At 60.8% G+C, this 19,887-nt stretch overlaps 1 protein-coding gene across 12 annotated transcripts in view; it reads left to right on the forward strand.

Moving 5' to 3' along the window:
- The window catches only part of FAM120B (family with sequence similarity 120B), a 54,617-nt gene that overhangs the window by 29,254 nt on the left and 5,476 nt on the right, over positions 1-19,887 (forward strand). For 5 of the 12 annotated variants that reach the window (XM_036223761.1, XM_036223763.1, XM_036223758.1 and 2 more), the window contains 6 exons: positions 5,391-5,597; positions 6,803-6,911; positions 9,611-9,800; positions 10,312-10,404; positions 13,346-13,397; positions 14,512-15,022. In XM_036223761.1, coding sequence (XP_036079654.1) covers positions 5,391-5,597; positions 6,803-6,911; positions 9,611-9,800; positions 10,312-10,404; positions 13,346-13,397; positions 14,512-14,898 — 1,038 coding nt within the window. In that variant the 3' untranslated portion in view covers positions 14,899-15,022. Of the gene's footprint in view, positions 1-4,799; positions 4,871-5,390; positions 5,598-6,802; positions 6,912-9,610; positions 9,801-10,216; positions 10,405-13,345; positions 13,398-14,511; positions 15,023-19,887 lie in introns of those variants that run through there. The other 7 variants (XM_036223771.1, XM_016125065.2, XM_016125067.2 and 4 more) reach the window with 7 other exon arrangements.

Consider the following 19,887-nt stretch of genomic DNA (forward strand, 5'->3'; position numbering starts at 1 on the left):
TATGATTTTTGCGAATAAGTTCCCTTTCTGGAGTGACAAGGCCAGAGAAGGGACAAGTAAGAAACCCGGTACCTCGGGGGGCGTGGGCATTAAGCGCAGCTAAGCGGTGGTCAGCGCACCCAGGTGGCCTCTGCCCTCAGGGACCATTTCCAAGAAACTCACTGAAGCCTCTGTCTCTGTGTGTCCTGCTCAGGGGGCTGAGCGAGTCTGGCATGAGGGAAGGAACCAGCCCCCTCGCTTCTCGTGCACCTACCCAGCGGGGTCCAGGCAGCCTCCTTGTGGTTGTTTCGTGCCCACCTATGACCAGAGGACTGGTAACAGCGGGGGAACTCAGGTGGACCCTCTAAAGCCTTGCCGGGCTGTGCAGACCAAGAAACTCCAAGTCCGTGTTTGACGCTCCGCAGACTGGCGAGCAGCAGTGCGCTCGCTGGCCTCGCTCGCTGGGTTCCACTTGCTTCTCTGTCTGTCTCGCATTTGCCCTGGACAAGACATGTCGCCAGGTGGGGGCTGCCGTTCAGGTGGGCTCAGTGGTTTGGGCTTGCCAGGAATAGTAGTTTTATTCCACTGCAGTATCATTTACATAACTGCCACTAAACCCCGGTAAATGAATGTCATTAGCACATAAACACAAGGTTGAGCTGTTTGCTGTTAAATATTTACTGTGAGTCTCTGAGACCTGTGAACTGGTTTTTCTAGTTTCTGTGTCCCTTCAGATGCTCCATTATTCCAAAACACCTTAAATCCTGTTTCCAAAATACAGGCTTTTTTTTTTTTTTTATTAATTTTATTTGTAAAACCATACCTTTTAGCCACATGGGATTGCTCCGTACTTGAGGGCTCCATCTGGGTCGCCTTCCGCCTTGCTGACTTGGGTGGGCACCCAGGGTGATCCGGAATCCCAGTCCTAGGAGGAATTGCTGTGACTTTCTCTCTTGCTAGGAAGGTGGCCTCAGAGCCTCAGAGTGTAACCCCACAGCCTAGGAAACGTCCTGCTTTTGCGCAGAACCCCCGTTAGCATAAGTTAGTAGCTTTCCCTGTTGCTAAACGGCTTCGAAATTGGTCCCAGTCACCAGGCTTTTCACAAGCCCCGTTTTCTCTAGTTTCATCGTTTTTTCCATCCGTTTGGCAAACTCCTTTTCCGTAACAGACTTGTTGAGGAGGAAAAGTAGTAAGTAAAACCTCACATTGTAATTAGAAAGGTCAAAATAGGCAAAGATAAGGCCAAGATACTTTTAAACATATTCTGGGAAATAAAAATTTTGCAGTCACAACCCTTTTAAATACTTTCTGTCTCGCAGACACCAGGCGGCTAGGAAAGGGGGGGGCTGTGCCTAGGCCTTCTGGGTGTGACTGCTTCCCCAGGGAGTGAGCGTGGGTGGCAGTCGCAGGGCCCGAAGGGGTGAGTGCAGTGCCAGGCCCTGGCACCAGCCCTCGCTCGTCCGCCGCATGCCCGTGTGTCTCGCCACTCCCCCTGCACGCGCCCCCACCTCCGTTTGCACCCCTGGGAAGCCGACTCAGTGCCCAGAAAGCTTCTCGAATTAAAAGTGCCCATGACATGCTGGCGAGGTCACTCCCCTGTCTTGGGACACGTAAGACAGCAGAACTGGGGTGCATTTCCTCCCCGCGGTCCCCACGTGCTTGGTCCCTGTGAATCACTTCAAAATAAAAAATTTAAAACAGAACAAACATGCTGCCTACCAGACACACACCTGATATCAGAGGACCCCGAGCAGTTGAGCGTATAAGGGCAGTAAGAGGTGTGCCGTGCAGCCGCCAATCCAAAGAAGCCACGCGACAGTGCCAGAAGGAATTCCGGTAGGAATCAAGCTAGAGAAAACAGGGACGTGCCACGATGCTCCCCCACTAAGGCTACGTCACGAAGCTTCCGTCTGTAAATGAGCGCGCACAGCTTCAAAAGTACGTGAAGTGAAAGTTAGAGCGCCAGGAAGCAGGAGCTGCAGGCGCTGGCCCAGACCTGGCCTGTGGCCTGGTTCTTCCGTGTGATCTGCGGGCTAAGAAGGGGTTCCTGAAATTTCAATGAGTTTTCCTTGTGTACTTGAAAAACGTTCGTTGCAGCTTCGGGTGCAGTGTCTGCATGCTGATCAGTAAGGTTTGTCGTCTGTGTTCACATGTGCTAAACCTCAGTGATGTCCTGTCTGCTTGTCCGATCAGCCCTTGGGAAGGACGTTAAAAATCAGGAGGCCTTGTCAGTGCGGGGCGGGGGGCGACATCGTGTGGGCGTCAGTGGCGCTGTGCAGTCTCTGCTGCCTAGTCTTCCTTTTTAAAAACAGCCCTTTAAAATGACATGACAAGAAATGAAAACGATAGGCCATTCTGTTTCATGAGCTGTGTCCAGAACTTCCAGACAACATATTAACAAGCCGAATCTGGCACTACGTAAACTGACAGGACTGGATGGCCAAGGGTTTGTTTTTGGAATATGATGTCAACTTAACATTTGAAAACCAGTGCGAGTCACGTTACTAACAATGAGAAAAGGCGTGCGTTTTGATTAATGAGTGCAGAAGTGTTTGGTTAAATTCGGTACCTGTTCACGGTAAAACAAGTGGTGAAACAAGTCGGCAGATGGGGGCCGGGAGGGAGCTTCCCTCGTCCGGCCAGGGGCGGCTGCGGGAGCCTGCGGCAGAGCGCGCACCTCACGGCAAGGTGTCGGAAACGCTTCCTCTCCGGGGCGAGTCGTGTGCCTTTGTCATCACTTCTCTGAAACCGGGAGGTCTGGCCAGAGGATAAGTCAGAAAGGAGTTCAGGTGTAGGACTTTAATAGAAAACTGTCATTCTCGACAGATGGCATGATGGCGAATATGGGAAATCCATGTCTACAGAAAAGCATTAGAATTAGCAGATTTAGTGGGTGCTAGATGCAGAGTTAATACAATACAAGTGTTTTTTACAGGACAAGGACAAGTCTAGCTGCCAACACTAATGTCAAAGAAAAACCAAAATGTATAGGAAAAAAACACAGTTGTGCAGGATCTCGGTACTGACAGCCACGGAATGTCGCCAAAGGACCTGGAATGAGGCGAGGTCTGTGTGGCGGGGGAAGAAGACTGGCTGTTTCATTGTGTTGGTCACCCCAAATTAGTTAGCAGCTGAGTGCCTCCCAGTCTGAACCCAGCATCTGGCGGCCTGTGACGGCAGTGAGTGTGAGGGCGCCTCCTCTCGCAAATGGACAACCTCGCCGTGCTGGCCAGAAGGAGCCAGAGACACCAGTGCGTGTGCTGCCTGACACACACGAGGTCCCCGGCCACTGTCTGTGGTCTGAGAACTGGGTTAGCGCGTCCCTTTGGGGCAGTGGGTGTGGCAGGGAGGGGACAGGGCCTTCTGTGATGCTGGTCACATTTGCTTTGTGGCCTTTGTGTTCGCCATATGGTTTGTGAAAATTCAAGTGGTACACGTGACTGCTTTTGGGGGACGGATGGTACACTTCATTTACAATCTAAAACAGACAAGCGCATGAGGGATGGGCATGGGATAAACAAGCTGATCCCATTACAGAAAAATCCACCAAGTCAGAGAATTGTCCCCTGACGCTCAGAGCAAACTCGTCACGTCTGTGTTTGTGCAGAGTGCTGTGAGTTCACCTGTCTCCGAGCAGCCATCATTGGTGCAGGGACTTAGGCACTGAGGCGACCTGCCACCTGCCCAGATCCTGCAGTGTCAGCGTGGAGACTCTGGGGCTGTCGCCACAGTGAGGAGGGCGAGCTGTGGGCACAGTTTGCAAAGAGCATGTGGGGGGTAGAGAAAACAGGACATTCTGGGCTACAGCTGTCCCATGGAAGCTGTCACAGTGGTAGGGCTTGTGTCAGAGCTGACCTCACCACAAGTGGCCCTGAACACCTGACAATAGCTTGTGTATTTGAGAAACTGAGTATTTCACTGATTTCAAACTCAAATCGCATGTGGCTGCGGGCTGCTGGCCCGGATGGTGCGTGTCCAGACACAGCAGTGCATGTCCGTGGTCCAGTGACATGATGGTGAGATGCTTGTGACAGGGGACAGCCTGAGAGTGGATGCCTCACTTGCAGGCCCTCCAGGGAAAAGGAAGGAAAATGACTTTTCATCAGGGTCACCGCTACTCTGGAACTTCCTCCTTGGTGGCGCTTTCTAAAAGTGACTTGGGACAATTCAAAAGCAGTCTCGCAGACGCTTTCATCCAACCTAGAGTAACTCCAGGAATCCCAGTTCGTGATGAATTTCTTATTATAATGATCAGGTTTTTGTTATTTTAAGACATGGAATGAAGCCTTATAAAGGGGATACAATGCTACTTTTCCCTGATTTTTTTTGGTTTAATGCACTGTATTAGATATGCAGTGACATTTAGCATCGCAAGTGACATTTAACATCGTGGCAGTGTAGTCTGAACAACATAGATTAGACAAGGACAGCTTCAGTCACTCATGTCGCGGACAAAATCACAGAGGCGTGCTACGCGTCAGTGCACCGCGTGTGTGGTGGGCACAGGCGGGGGTCGCAGGGGCGCCGGCTCCCCCTCCGTGCCGCGTCAGGGCGCTTTCTCAGCGGGAACGGCACGGCTGTTTGACATTAGATGGGACAATAAGCACCAGTGTCTTATATTGAATGACCTGCTTAATTTATAAATACGATCGGCCCGTGGGATGATAAGTCATTTCATTCTGAAGTGATGTGTTCACTTGAAATGCTGTTTTACTGGTGAATACGCAACACTCAGGGCCACGGGGTGTGATTTTTGCAGTGTGGTGGGCCCATCAGCCCCTACAGTGAGTCTCTGGGCTTCTCGCCCTTCACCTTTGCAGGTAAAGAAAGTCTGTAAAAGGAGAGGCTCAGCGCAAAGCCCACGGAGGTTTCCTGTCTGTTTTCCTGTCAGGTGCAGGGCCATTCGTGGGGGGGGGCGGTGCTCTGCGTGGGGCGGGGCCACATGGGGGCGGGACCATGCGGGGGTGGGGGGGCACATGGGGGCGGGGCCATGCGGGGGGGGGCAGCCATGCGCGGGGCGGGGCCATGCGTGGGGCCGTCAGACTTGCGGCTCTGCGCGGGGCGGGGCCATGCGCGGGGCGGGGCCATGCGTGGGGCCGTCAGACTTGCGGCTCTGCGCGGGGCGGGGCCATGCGTGGGGCCGTCGGACTTGCGGCTCTGCGCGGGGGCGGGCGTCGCACCTGCAGTCGCGAGCTCGTCTGCGTGCGGGGCGCGCCTGGAGCGCGCGTACGGCGTGCACTGGGGCTGCCGAGCGAGTGAGGCCTCCCACCAGGCCCGCCTGCCCTGGGCCTCTGTCACCAGGGCGGGCCGAGCTGTGCGCAGCACCTGTGCGAGCGGAGGAGCGGGTGGCGCGGCCGCGGTGACCGCTCCCGGGGCGTGCGCCCTCACCTCCCTGTGTCCGGCTTCCACAGCTCGAGCACGTGGACTCCAGAGCCGTGCAGCTTGGCTCCCTCCTGGTCCGCGGCCTCAGCATGCTGGTGCTGGTGAACAGCGCGTGCGGCTTCCCCTGGAGTAACAGCGACTTCATGCCCTGGAACGTGTTCGACGGGAAGCTCTTCCACGAGAAGTACCTGCAGTCCGAGAAAGGGTGCCCCGCCGAGGTGCTCGTCGAGCAGAACGTGAGTGCCCGGTGCCTTCACGCTGCACGATGAGTGGATGTGCAGCCGGTGGCACAGTCACCGCTTGGCTGGGCGTCAGGGCCGCGGCACCATCTCCCAGCGGCCACTGTTCTGTGGAGAACACGCTCGCTGTGGAGGTGTCGCCGGGTACAGGGCGGGGATCGCCAGGCTGCTGCCTGCCTGCCCGCAGGGCTGCCTCCCTGACAGGACGCACCGTTCCAGAGACACGGGCGCGGTCGCCGGTTCAGGGCCACCCTTTCTGCTCCCAGCAGCGCACTTCGCCAGGCACGGTCCAAGGCCCTGTGTCTGAGTGGGGGACAGCCAGGAGCTCCGCCTCCAGTCTGACCTGTTCTCAGCTTCCGGGCCTTCCCCTCCTCGTGAGTCAAGTGCAGGCGCTTCCTGCAGAGCAGCCGCTGCAGACCTCAGAGTCGGCAGGAATGGCGACAGTTTATTACTTGAGAATGTTCTGAAGGCTGATGGTTTAGTTGGGGGCGTTGGCTGCTGGTCGGGCTTTGTAAGTACAGTTGCCACGTGATTCCAGACAGGGCCCGGCAGAGCCCCCGGGGAGTCTGCGCGGGCCCTCCCGTCTGTCAGGGAGGAGCGCCCCAAGCTCTCACACCAGACGGAAAGCATTTGCTGCTTGTTGCCGTAGTTGTTTTTCACACACACAAAACAGGTGTCGCAGGAATCTAAGTGTTTGGAATTTAGAACCAGGCAGAATTACGTACAGACAGCAAAAGAGGATGATTAGGGACAGTGGTGCAGGAAGCCGGCAGGTCGCTCAGGGACCTTTCTGTCTGCCATGTCTTGACTAAGTGCAGAGTGGTTGTGAGTTCACACTGGTCTAAAACCAGGCAGCTAGGCTGGAACCTTCAGCAGTGAGAACGAGGCTGGAAGAAAGATCGCACGTCCCAGTCCTCGGCGCGCTGTTGGCGTCACGTTGCTATTTCACGGCGTGTCTTACACCGAAGAATGGAAATAACGACACGTCGCAGGCGCAGATTTCTCAGGGAAGGTTGTGTGGTGGTGACCTCGCTATCATCCTACAGAAAGGATGCTAGTGTCACTGTCCAGAAGCCCAGGGACATCTGTTTTCTGAGAGCCCCTGCGAGGTCACAGCCTTGGACATGGCGCTCTTGGAGACCGTTCTTACCGCGTCGTTGTCCGCGGAGCGCCTGCTTGTCCTGACATTGGTCTGTTTACAGAGGTCCCGGCTCACCAGATTCCACGACCTGAAGTCCATCGTGTGCAAGGCCTGCATGCGGGAGGACCGGCGCATCGTGAGCCGGCAGCACTGGCGCCCACATCACCCAGGTGGGCATCATCCCCGTCTCTGCCAGGGCGGGCCCTGGCTGCTTGTGCGACTGGTCAGTGTGGAGTGCCGCGAGGATGCACACGAAAAAGGAGGAAAGAAAAACAAAACTGTGGTCCCATTAGGAAAAACATGTAGGGGCTTCATCAGTGAGTCACGGAATTTAAAAGGCTTCTCTGGGCGCATTGTGGGCGTTGCCCGGATGGTGTATTAGAGGAAGAAAAAATATACGGAAAGTAATCAAAAGGGAAACATCGACAACCTTTAATTCTGTAGCCCAGAGATAGGCGTTCAGGGCTAGAACGTTGGCAGTTCTTCCTGTGCTTCGCCTCACGGGCTGGTTCTCTGCTTTTTCGTGAGCTGCTTTCCCCTTGGCACGGAGCCTGACTGTGGTTGGATAACAGCCCCTCCCACACGCAGGCTCCCCCACCACACGCGCCCTCCTGCCTAACCTCCCCTCTCTCTGAGCTCCGAGGCGGCTGCCGGTGTTCTCATACCACTACTTTTAGGCATCCTACCTCCTTAACATAGAGTGCCGTAGTTTGCAGAGTTACAGAGCAAGGTGTAATCACACTTTGGGTAAGTGTTGCCAGCTTGTTTTCTGAAAATCTTCTATTGCTTTGTTCTTTCATCAGAAGTAACTATTAAGAGTTCTGACAGCATTTAAAAGTTTGTTTTTTTTAAGCACTATGACAGATAAAAAAGTATGTTTCATCAGTTGCATGCATCTGTGTTTATCAATGAAGTTGAACATCTTATTTACTAGCTTATTTTGTTTACGGTGTATTTTGATTATTTCCTGGCTTCATTTAAGATGTATTCCTGTAACTATAGTAGCACCATTTTTTTCTTGGCGGAAAAATAGAACTCCCTGTATTTCTACCCGTCACACTGTCTTCAAGAGTTCTGCTTGGCATCAGCCTTGCAAACGTTCCGAGAGGCTTTATGTTACCAGGTTAGGAACCCACCTTGGGACACGTCCAGCTCCTGCCAGGTGTCAGGTGTGGGACCTGGCCACAGGACGGCATCGCGGGAGTAAGGGGACTTCTGGGCAGTGCGGACAGTTACTCTCCGCCCTCCTGGGGCAACGGGCGCCCCTTGCCCTGCCCTTTTCTCCTCCTTTCACCAGGCAGCTTTGAGACCCCAGGGCAAAAGTTGATGCTTTGCAGAATAAGTGTGTGGCATTCCCACTCGCTGCTTATTCCCAGGATTGGTGGGCAGCCTGTCGCTCAGGCAGGCACCCTGCAGGCACAGTTCGGCAGGGCTTCGTCCCCGGTGAGGAGGCGGCCGGCCGGGCTCTGGCAGGTGGCGGCGTGCAGGCTGTTCTAAGCCGGCAGCCGTCACTGGGATTCCGACACCTGCACCTCCTCCTGCAGGCTCCCCGGCGGGGCCCGGGAGGGCTGCGTGCGCAGCAGGTTTTGTGTCGAAGCCCCGTAAGACGGCCCGTGCCTCACAGCTGTGCATTTCACTTTGATGCTGCGAGACGGTCCCTTCTCATCTTTACGGGGAACCACTCGATCCCTTGCTAATGAAGAGCACTTACATTTGGGCGAATTTGGTGCTCATGTCACATTACGCTAAGTAATGAGGAAAAGTGTGTTTCAGGAAGTGCCATGAGTCAATTTACACGGTTTGGAGAGTGACCCTTTTTGTCCTCGAAGCCATCTTTTTCTTCTCAAACAACCTGAGGTTCTGTGCTTCACGCCCCTTGCTTTGCAGAAGACACATTCGGGCCCCATGCTGTTCTCCCAGCACCGAGCAGGTTTTCAGTGGTCCAGAGCCCCCAGGTCCCCAGCCCAGTGTTCGCAGTCACACTGGGCCAAGTCCGCGCCAGGGAGGCGGCAACTGTTCAGAGCACAGCCCCTCCCAGTCCCGGTCCACACAGCTAGGCAGCCCCTCCCCCTCCCCATGGGGCCACACTGGCCTCTGTGAACCCCAGCTGCTAGTGGCACCTGGGAGACTGCCACCTGCGCCCATCACAAAGCCCTGGGCCACCGCTCGACTGTCAGGGAGCGGAGGGTGAGCGTGGGTGTGGCCCCTGCGCCCAGGTACGACAGGGGCCAGACTGGACTCCAGATGGGAACCACGAGTGGCAGGGTGGCAGTCACTGCGGCTCGGGGAGTGTGCAGATTTTAATGCCGAAAGTGGCACTTGCGCGAGGCCTGAGGGCTCAGTGGAATTTCAGTTCGTAGTGGACAAAGGGACATTGCACTGGAAGAAAGAGCTTATGCTACAGCAGAAAAGTCCGGGTTCTGAAAGACGTCTGCAGGGAGGCCCGTTACACCCCAGGGGAGCAGGAGGGAAGGCTGGCAGGTCAGCAGGAGCTCGACGGGGCATGCAGCAGGTCCTCACGGTTCTCCCCATGGCACAGTGGGGAGCTGTGGGAGGCTTTTCGAGTGACGTGATCAGAAACATGCTTTTAGGAAAGTGACTCTGCTGACAGTGCAGGGGAGGTTGGGGAGGAGGCAGGTTGGACAGCCTTTCCGGGTCCGGACGAGGATGGCCGTGGAGCAGTGGCGGTCGCACACAGGTGCACACTGCACCCCGCACGTGTGCTTGCTGCCTGTGCACACCGCCATACCCCACCTGCACTCCCACACACTGCCCGCTGCACTTGCACACCTGTATGCCACATGCACACCTGCACCCTGCACAGCAGACCCACACACCGGACACTCCAGGCCTTGCCACCTTCTCACAGGATTCGAGCCCCACGTGCCTGTGGCGTGTCCCCTGTCCACAACCGGGCAGGAGTACGCAGCCAGAGGCAGTGCTCCCGGGCTGGGACCCGCCACCGGAAACCCTCGTGTTCAGAATACTGGCCCACGCCTGTGGCAGGCGCCTTTTCTCATGGGTCACCATGAAATGTCAAGATGGTATAAACAATACATGCAAGTATGACCTAGTCAGACCTTCTGGTGTTAAGTTCTAGTAGACAAACATGGCAGAGGAGTCGCGGTTTACAAACCTAGGAGAGGGAATTTTAGAGTAGGAAAGTTGTGTGTCAGGTACGTTTGGAGACTTGGGAAGAGAGGGCGCCTGGGTCTGGCACACGAAGTCCCTGAACACTGGTGGCCGGCGTGCTGGTCAGGAAGCCTGCTGGTGGCCCGCGGCGTGGGGCTGGCCCCCCCAGGGAGGCAGAGCCAATCAGAACAGCCCGAGGGCCCTGGCCAGATGCCCAGCGTCCTCAGTCCGCAGCCCCCCGTCCCTGGGGCGCAGGTCCCTGGGGCGCAGGCACCGCCCGGCTGTCACCGGCACTGCGGTCCCCACACCTGCCCTTTTCCTGGGCTTTCCCTTCAACTCACAGATCCCAGAACTTTGAAACCCGCCTGCCCAGCACGCCTGGCCACAGCCCTGCACGGACGCGTAGCTTGCTAACGTGCTGATCACCTGTCCCTGCAGGGAGGTGGGAGAAGCCAGGATCCAGCTCCCACAGGACGAACTCCGGGCACAGCCGGTCCGGCCGCGGACAGCACTGGAGGGCCCAGGGCCCAGGTGAGCGGGCGCCGCCCCCCCGCACGCTGCCCGCCGCCCCCCCCGCACGCTGCTGCCCCCGCCCCCAGGACCTTCCCGCTCCACCCGCCCTCACGCTGCCCGCGGCGTCCTCTCGCCCCCACCCCGCCTCACGCGCCCGCGCCGCTCCCCCCCAGCGGCCCCCCCCCCTGCGCGCCCCCCCCCTCACACGCTGCCCTCGTGCTCCCCCCCGCCCCCCCCCCCCCCCCCCCCCGCCGCCCCCCCCCCCCCCCCGCACGCTGCCCGCGCGGCGTCCCCCGCTGCGGGCCGCTTGTGTGTAAGTCAACGGGCAACTGTGCCGGCGCGAACGACTTACTCGCTTTGAGAAATGGGGACCGACCACCTCCGGGCCCCACACCAGTCTGTCTCTGCTCTTTGCCGTTTCATTCCTGTCAGTTCATTAACCTGTCTGTTCAAGACCCGATTTTCATCATCTAATGTAGTTTATTTTGTTTTTGCTTCTGCAAGCTCTGAGACGTGTTGAGGTTCCGCCGGTTGCTCCCGGCAGCGCGTGAAGCCAGCAGGCCTGCCGGCCCGCTGTGTGGTGCAGCGGGGACCAGAGCACGCGGTGGCCCTGGGGGAGAGGGGAGCCCCGTAAGTGCCCGCGCAGCTGCTGCAGGCGCTCCTTCGAGCTGGCTTCCCCTCGAGGGAAGTCCTGCCACCGGCTGTGGTGGAAGCTTCCAGGGGGTCTGACTGTTGCATTTAGCAACGCCCCCCCCCCATGGGCTCCCGTGTCAGCAGGAGGCTCACGTCCAGGTCCTTGCCGACCGGGCTGTGTGGCCGTTTGTGCGGGTTCGGTATCGCCGAGGGGGGCGGGCCCCGCTCCCGTCGGTCCTCGCGTGTTGGAGATGCTTTTCATTTGGAAGCTGCAGCCCCGCGGTGGACTGAACCCGAGCACGCAGGAGCCGAGGCCCGGCACGCAGACCAGTGACTTGCAGTGCAGGGCCGCCACCACCGCCACCGCGAGCGTCACGCAGGCGTCCCGGGGGAGGCCCGCTCGGCACCCTCGGGCCTCACGTGCCTCTCCGTCGCCGCTTTGATTGAGGGCCTGCGGCTGCTGTGCGAGCCGGGGGTGCAGCGAGCAGCAGGCCTGCCCCCCGGGGCTCAGCGCTGCGTGGGGTCCTGCGCGCCCTCTCCCGTCAGACCCTCTGCCTCTGGGTGGGCAGCGAGGCGGCTGGGGCACCCTCTGGGGGTGCAGGCCTTTCTGAGAGAGCTCGGCCTGCACAGAGCACATGGAGACGTGAAGCTGACGCCGCCCCCTCCCTGCCCGCTGTGCACAGCGTGGGGGTCCCTGAGGAGGTCTCGCAGGTGACCCTTACCAAGACCTGACGAGAGGGCGGGAGCCCCCAAGTCGCCTGCGGAAGGGCCGGCTCGGGAGAGCGTGGCAGGTGGAGGGGAGCGGGCCGGCCCCGGGCCTTCGTGTCTTGTAACGACTGGGATTTCGCCAGGCGCGACGCTCTGGTCCAGCTGATACTGGGAGAGCCAGTCGCCCGCAGTGCTCAGAGCTGCAGGCCTTCGGCTCAGAGCTGTGACGCCGCGGTGTCGGCTGAGGCGCCAGCTGTGGGATAAGCGCGCGACGGCCTTAGAGCAACGCGGGGTCCCGGCCCGTCCAGCCGGCTCTCGCCCTGTTGAAGCAGCTGTGCCCTCGTCAGAGACGTGGATCTGTGAGGCCCTGCTCTGTGAGGGCAGGGCCGGAGCCCCGACCTCCGGGAGACGGCGTGGCAATGAGTCAGGGTCTGTCCACGCCGGAGCCGGGCCGGGGGCGAGCAGCCCCCGCAGGGTGGCGGTGGTTCGTGGCACCACCAGCTGGAGAGACGCTCGTGGGCGCGCGGTCGGTGGTGCAGACGCTGTGTGGTGCCAGGTGTGGCTGTGAGATGCGTGTTCCCCCCACACATACACACAGTCCTGTATTAGAACTGGCACGTAGCTTTTCGGGTCAGGCAGCCCACTTTTTCTGCTTTAGTTACTGGGTGAACCATGCCACCCTTTCCTGGCCGTCTCGGTCTTGGTAGGTTTTGTCCACCTTTGACCTGTCGTGTCGCTGTTGTGGGAGATGTCGGCGTGGTTTAGCCGGAAGCAGTCATTCTTTTCAGGGCGGAGTCAACCAGCAACATTCTTTGTGTTAGTGAAAAACTGCAAGCACCTTAGACCTAGGGGTTCAGTTACTGCCACCCGCAGGCCAGCTCGCAGGGCCGTTTGGCTGCAGCCTCCTGTGAGCCCTGTGCTGGGCCTGGCCAGAGAGGTGTGAGCCCAGCCCCCCTGCCGGGGACATCAAAGCTCCCTGCCGTGAGCTTTAAAATGCTGGGCGCTGAGGCGAGAACCTTTAACCTCTTCCCCCGCTGCTGGCGAGAAGTGAGGTGTCAGATCCCACAGGCAGACCTGCCTGAGCCCCTCGCTTCTCACCTCTGCGGTAATTCTCTGGGGCCCGGCTGTGGTAAAGCCTCTGATCCTGGAATAACAAGGGCGGAATGACCCCGGCCTCCTTGGCCCTCTCCTGTCACCTGTCTGGGGCTCACACTTTCCGAGAGGCATGGGCAGCATCGTGGGGGCTCACCCCATCACTTGTGGGCAGGGCAGGGCATCATCTGACCTGGAGGCTGCTCCTCCCGACGCCCCGTCTGGCGGAAGGCAGCGGGCCAGCTGCCCCGAGGGCCGGGGGCTCTGGGCTCGCATGTCCTCTCTTTGATGCCTGACACGGTGTCCCCCTGGGCACCTGTGCGGGGAGCCCCATTGGCAGCGGTCACTAGATGCAGTGTGGATGGGTGGGGCCAGAGTCCGGGGGGGCAGTGTTGACCAACCCCGTACCCCCATCCTGACGGGTCCCCCGCGGGCCTGCAGGTGGCCTCGGGGGCACGCGCCGTTGCGCACACTTGGGACGCGCGGGTGTCTGTGACTCACGTTCGGTCCCGTGTCTCTGGTGCAGGAAGCAGGCAGCGCGAGCCGGACCGGTGGAGGAGACACTCGCCGTCTTCCGGGTGAGTCCCCCGCTCGGTCCCCACAGAGTCGGGCGTCGCACATGGGCCTTTTATGCGAGCGCAGACCTCGAAGGATTGGCTGCTGAGGGCCGCCGACGCGGAGCCGGTTAAGCCGGACAGGGCGTGGGGGAGGTGAGGGTCTGCCCGGGAGCCCCCAGCACCCGCGGCAGAGGGGCCTGCGCCAGGCCGGGCGCGGGACGGGTCGCGCGCTCGCTGACGCCCTCGAGCCGGCGGCGTCTCGGGGCTCGCCCCACCCCGTGCCAGGCGCGGTCTCCGTTCGGCCTCTGCGTGCATGCGGGTGGCTGCGCCTTCCGCGCTAGGCCTGCCGCGTGCTGCGGCTTCTCGGGGGACACCGCAGGCTGTGAGGCCCCGCTGCTCCGGGCGTCGCCCTGTCCTTACGCGTTCCCGCTGGGACCGCAGCTTCCGCCACGCCCTCGTGGTCTCGGGGCCGTCTGTGCAGAGAGCGAGCGAGCGAGCGCCTCCTCTCCCGCTGGGGCCGGGCTCGCCCGGGGCCAGGACTCTGCTCAGGCTGTTCCGGGCCAGTCGTCCCCTGGCTTTCTCTCCGCCCCGCTCCGGCTCGGGTGTGCGCTGCGGAGTCTGCGGATGGGCCTGGGCCTCAGCAGACGGCAGCAGGCGTCGGACAGGGCACCTGCCGGGCGGCCTCAGAGGCGGCGACGGCAGCCGCAGGTAGCCGGGCGAGGCCCTGGGCGGCGGGCGCTCATTGCTCTCCACCTGTGAGCGCTGAGGTCTTATTTAAAACATTCTTTTTTTCTGAAAGAATTTTCGGATAACCCAGGTGTACAGGTCAGCTGCCGCACGCACGTGCACACACCCACACATGCGTGCACAGTGCGCACACGTGCAGCCACTCGTGTGTGTCCATGCACGTGCGTGCACATACGTGTGCATGTACATGCACGTGTGTGCACGTGCGTGCACTGTGCACACGTGCCCTCAGGTTTGACCCCCTCGCTTGGGCAGCTAGTGGACAGATGCCCGTGTTCCCACAACTCACCCTCCACGCACCCTCGTCCCTCCGCTTAGGGACTTGTCCTCAGCAGGAAGAGGTGGCTCAGAAGTTGGCGGGACGCTCACAGGGTCGCTTGTGTTCTAGGTGGTCCAGCTGATGCCCCTGCGGGAGCTGGCAGAGCTCGTCCACAGCTGGACAAAGCTCTTTTCAGACCTGGACGCTGAATGTAAGGTCAGCACAGCTCGTCCACCTGCAGTCACGCCGCGGAACGCGACGCCGCTGGTCACATCGGCACACTCGGTGCGGGTGCGACGCGCCCTGGGCGTGGTGTGTGTCGACTCCTTTCCACAAGCAGGCGTGACGGGAGGGGTCGCGGCCGACACCACACGGCCGTTTCCCGTGCGGGGGCCCAGGGCGGACGTGGCGTCGCAGCGCCTCCGGGCTGGCGGGACAGCCTGGGAGCGACGCCTCGTCTGCGTGTGGCCGACACGGAGCGTCTCCCAGCAGCTGCCCCTGCTCTCGTCACGCTGAGGACAGAGGTGCGATCCCACGGTCAGCCGCCGCCTCGCGGGGCTCGGCCAGGCCTCCAGGGGACGAGGGCCCTGGTCCCGTCTGCCGGGCACGCACGCCCCCACGCCGTCTGCCGGGCACGCGCGCCCCCACGCCGTCTGCCGGGCACGCCCGCGCCCCCACGCCGTCTGCCGGGCACACACCGCCCGCGCCCCCACGCCGTCTGCCGGGCACGCACACCGCCCGCGCCCCCACGCTGCAGCTCTCAGGGTCGTGCCCATTCGTCAGGAAGGACACTTGGTCGCGAGCTTGGAGTCTTGTCTGGCGAGCGGGGGTGGCCGGGGCGCGTGCGACCGCTTTGCTCCTGGGCGCTCAGCAGCGCGTCCTCCCGTCAGCGAGCCGCGTGCAGCGCCCAGAGCCAGCGCCGTGCCCGCCGGCTCGCCTGCTGTGTGCTCGTGCCCCCAAAGCCAGCCTGGCTGGCTGCGCCCTCTTGCGCCATGACGATCTGAGCCGCGCAGTTGTGGTTGACCGCCAGACACGAGCCGTTGGGCTGCTGGGCTGACGAGGAGCCTGGCCGATGGCGGCTTTGCTTCTGTTTTCCCTTTGGCCAAGGGCTGGGCAGAACCTGGGACTAACCCCGGCCTCAGGGAGCAGGCAGGCTCTGCGGTGACACAGGTGTTGGCCTGGGCCTGGGCCGCCGCCTCCTGCCGGGTGCCCTGGTGCCGTCTTCAGCGACGCATCTGCAGCCCGTGTCAGGAGGAGGGTCAGCAGCAGTGCCACCCCGCAGGAGAGCCCCGCGTGGCCCCGAGCGGAGCCGGTGCGGTGTGCCGGCACAGGGCGTCTGGGGAGGACCCAGTCCCATCTCTGGACCCTCCCCGTCAGCCTCGCCTGTTGGCGACGGGGGTCCCCTCGCCACGCGCCCCCTCTGCGAACCAGCGAGGCGTCCGGGGTGGCACCCGCGCTCCCCACATGCTGCCAGCCCACACGTCGAGCCTTCTCTGTGGGGACTGGATTTCAAGAGGGACCTTCACCTTACTTGTGCTGTCTGAGTTTTTGCTACAAGAATGGCTTCACGTGTTGTGTAATTGAAAATAAAGAACAAAAAAACCAAAGCTGGCCGGCGACAGTTTCTGTCTCATATAAAGTGCATATTTTTAAAGCACTGATTACTGGGAGCTGATAAATCGCGGGTGTTCTTTCGGTTTCAGCACCCAAGAGATTGGATAGGTCCATTTTTTCCCATTTGAACTTTCCGTTAATTTCAAGCTCTTCCAGGCACCTGCTACGACTTAGAAAGGAAAGTGTGTAAGGCACCGGCGTGTCCTGTCGCAAAAAGCACGTGTCTCGCGGGTCCATCTGCCACCCAGCGGCTTGTCTGTGTTCGCTCCTTTCCACCGTCAGGGAGTGAGCTGGCCCTTCAGCGTTCTCGCTGTGAGCCCGAAGCAGGGTTCCCCACCCTCTTGCCCTGTCGGCTTCGGGAAGAGGGGCCATGCCGACCATGATGTCCGTGGAAAGAGGACCTACACACTGCGCCCTTGGGAAGCTGTGGCTCTGTGGGGACAGGGCCCCAGCCTGCTCAGCAGGGGTGGGTCACCCCCCAGGGGTCGGGGTGCCCCTCAGGCCCTGGTGTCTGGAGCTACCCGTTTGATGCCAAGGCAAGCCCCGCCGCCCGGGCCTGCCCCACGTCGAGCCGGCCCCGGGCACGTCCCCGCTGCGTCAGCAGACGCCGGCTCGTGCCTTTTCTCTCTTACGTCCCCCAAATGCCCCAGGGGCCCTGGCGAAGCGTTCCCGAGAGCCGAGGACAAAAGCTGACTTCACAGAACCGGCCGTGAAGTTCGGTCGGACCGTGATGAAACCAGCCAGCAGCCGGCAGACTCAGGTTTTCTTCCTGTCATGTTGAGCCGGGTGCACAAGGTCTAGATCAGAGACGTCATCCGTCCAAAGCTCGCGGTCTCTGGCGGTGTCCAGGGCCTCGTGGTTTGCGTCCGTTTCCCTGACGACCCTCACCAGCACCCACCTGCCTGGGCGGCCAGGCTGTCTGTAGTTGTGGACGAGGAGGCGGCCGGTGAGGGCCAGTCGCCAAGAACCTGGCTTCTGTCGGTGCTGCCAGCTTTACCGGGTGTTAGAGAAAAACCTGAGTCCCCGCTACCTTCTCTGTTCGGCAAGCCACCTGGACCAGAAGGAGAAACGGCAGCCGGTCTTCATTTCCGCTCTTCCCCCGGGCGGCAGAGGGGCAGACGCCGTGGCTTCCTCCTGGCGGCCGGCGGCCTCCCACGACCCTTCGGGCAGCCAGCCCCGCGTATCGCCCTCCCAGGTCCGAGGCGCAGGGCCAGGGGCGACCCAGCGTCGCCGAGGACGGGAGAGGCCGCCGCACCTCAGGCTTCGTGTAGTGACCCCGTTAGGGGCCGTCGGATTGTAGTAAAGTTTTTAATGAAGATGAATAAAGCAGTCCAGGCAAAGAACTTCAGAAAGGTCCGGTTGACTGTAGGCTTTCTCACTGGCTTTTCTGGTTTGTCTTCGAATCCCATTTTACACGAGAGGAATTCAGCAGCAAACTTGAAACACTGTCCCAGCTGTTTCTCACCGTTCATTCAGCCTCTGCGGCCCTCGGCCCTTTGCATTAGCATCTGATTTACACGCTTGTGTAAAACAGCATGGAAGACACTCTTCCTTTTCTTGGTCCCGTCTGGGTTGGGCTGGGTTGGGGCTGTGGGGCGTCAGGGCTCCTGGGTCCTCGGGCGCCTTTCCCGTTGGCTGGCACCGCAGGTCTGAGTGCGTCAGCACAGGGCAGGGGCAGGGGCGCTCCAGGCGGACCCCAGGGAAAGGCACAGGATGGCCAATCAGTAGCAAAGGGCAGGAATCTCAGCTGTAAAAATCGTACAAATAAAAAAAAACAATTTTTCCTCAAAAGGCGGCCACCTGGTGGGGTCTCCTTCCCTTCCTTTGCCTTCACGGTGAAGCTGAGTTGGACTGCGCGGCCGCTCAGACTCATTGCCCTTCCATCAGAAGTACGTCCGACAGAGAAAGACGGATGCCGTCGAATTTCACTTATATGTGGAATCTAGAAAAAGCAGACAAACCAAACAGTAACAGACTCATAGATACAGAGAACAAACCGAAGTTCGCTAGGGGTGGGGGGCGGCAGGGCCGGGCGAGGAGGGGCCGCGGGTTCGGACGCTCAGGTTGGCAGTCACGGGGATGATCGCGGGGCAGAGAGCAGCACGCGGCGGCGTGGTAACGTCGTCGTGACCGTGGTGCCGGGCGGCCAGCTACGTGAACGTCCAAGCGCTATTGCGTACGCCGGAAACCGATACAAAATTGTGTGTCTGCTGTTGTTAAAAAGTATGCATTTTTAAAAGGTCAGGTTACGAGGGATGCGGAAGCAATTGAGTTAAAAGTAGCCAGCGTCAAACACTCATGCGCATAAATCCGTCGCCGAAACAGCAGGTCCGCGCCCACAGTCTGACCCTGGGACCCTGTCCCTTCGCCTCCCAGCTCACCTGTGTCTTCCCGCCATTTTTCGGCCTTTGGAGAACTCGCCGCAGACAGCACCGTAGCCCCAGTGAACAGCTGAAAGGCCATTAGGGAGGGAGGACGCGCCAAGGTCCGGAGCAGCGCAGATGGGGGAGGCGGACGCCGCGTCCTCGGGACGGCCGGGCTCGGCAGCGCGCTGTCTGGGCGCCACGTGCACAGGGAGCCCGGTCAGGGGCCAGCCCAGTGTCAGTCGGCTCCAGCGCCGTCGTGAAGACGAACGAGCCTCCGGGCGTGGAGTCCTGTGCCCGCCACAGAGGCAGGCGGTGGTGACGGGCCTTCAGGGCGCCTTGGAGGCCAACGGGGGGGGGGGGGGCAGGGCACTCACGACCTCGCGCAGGGGCCGCCAGGGGGCGGGCAGGGCACTCACGTCCTCGCCAAGACTTCTTCCCCCCTGTTCCTCTCTCCTCCTCTCTCTCCCCCTCCCCTAGACCTACAGATGTGCCTAGTCTTTGCCTAGAATCTTCCCTCTTCTAGCCCGTTGCCCTCAAGCTGTCTGTCTGATGGCCGCTCTCCCCTCCCCCGCCCCCACCTGCAGCCCGAGCTGTGCGCAGTGGCGGCCGGGGGCGCCAGGTGCAGGCCTGGCCCTCAAGCAGCAGTGCGCACGGGGCGCAGGGTGCCCTCCGTGTCGTTCTGTCCACCCAGCGAGCTCTGCGCAGACCCCTCAGGCACAGGCATCGCGATTGCCTGGGCCACTGAGGGTCGGCCTTGAGCCATTTGGCCAGTGGGACAGAGACAGACCCAAAAGGTCGTCTCCAGCCAGGGCAGTCCTGCTGTGCGGCACACCTGCCCGCCCACGGAGCGCTCCCGGGGCCCTGCCCAGGTCCCATCCCGGGTCGAGGTGCTCATGGCCCCGAGCACACTCTTCTGCAGCCACTTGCGCAGCCCAGGACGGGAGGCCGCGGCCGTGGTGCCGTCCGTGGCCGTCCCCGTCAGCCCGAGTGGGAGGGCTCTGCTGGGCGCTCCGGCACCCACGCGTCCCGTGCATGCCGACACCGCGGCGTCCTCGCGGTCAGCACCAGCGTCCAGCAGCTGGCGTTTGCTAAGGAAAGCGAGCTAATTATAACACCAGCCTAGAAGAACCACAGTTGGAGAATTAGTTGTCTGCCAACCAATGGAACATATCTCAGCTGGGTGTGATGGGTGGGAAGGTGCCTCCTGGGCCCCACGCCCCTGCCTTCCCCTGCAGGTCACCTCCGCAGACACCGCGTGGGTACCGCGCTGCCCTCACCGGCTCAGGCCGCCAGGCTCTGGGTCAGCCTCACCTGGCAGGCTGCAGGCTCCTGCAGGGTAGAGTCCCCACCTGGCGCAGCTCCTGGCTCCTCGCGGTAATTCGAGAAGAGCACTGAGTGAGCGAGCCCTAGAGTTTGACTTCCGGAGGACAGTCCACTGTGCAGGCCACCAGCACGGCCTTGCTGGGACGGCCCTTGCCGAGAGCTCGGGCGCTCTGTCGGCGGCCGTGCCGGGGGCCAGCACCCA

This window comes from Rousettus aegyptiacus, unplaced genomic scaffold (assembly GCF_014176215.1).
Source record: "Rousettus aegyptiacus isolate mRouAeg1 unplaced genomic scaffold, mRouAeg1.p scaffold_m13_p_1, whole genome shotgun sequence".
Taxonomy (NCBI): Eukaryota; Metazoa; Chordata; class Mammalia; order Chiroptera; family Pteropodidae; genus Rousettus; species Rousettus aegyptiacus.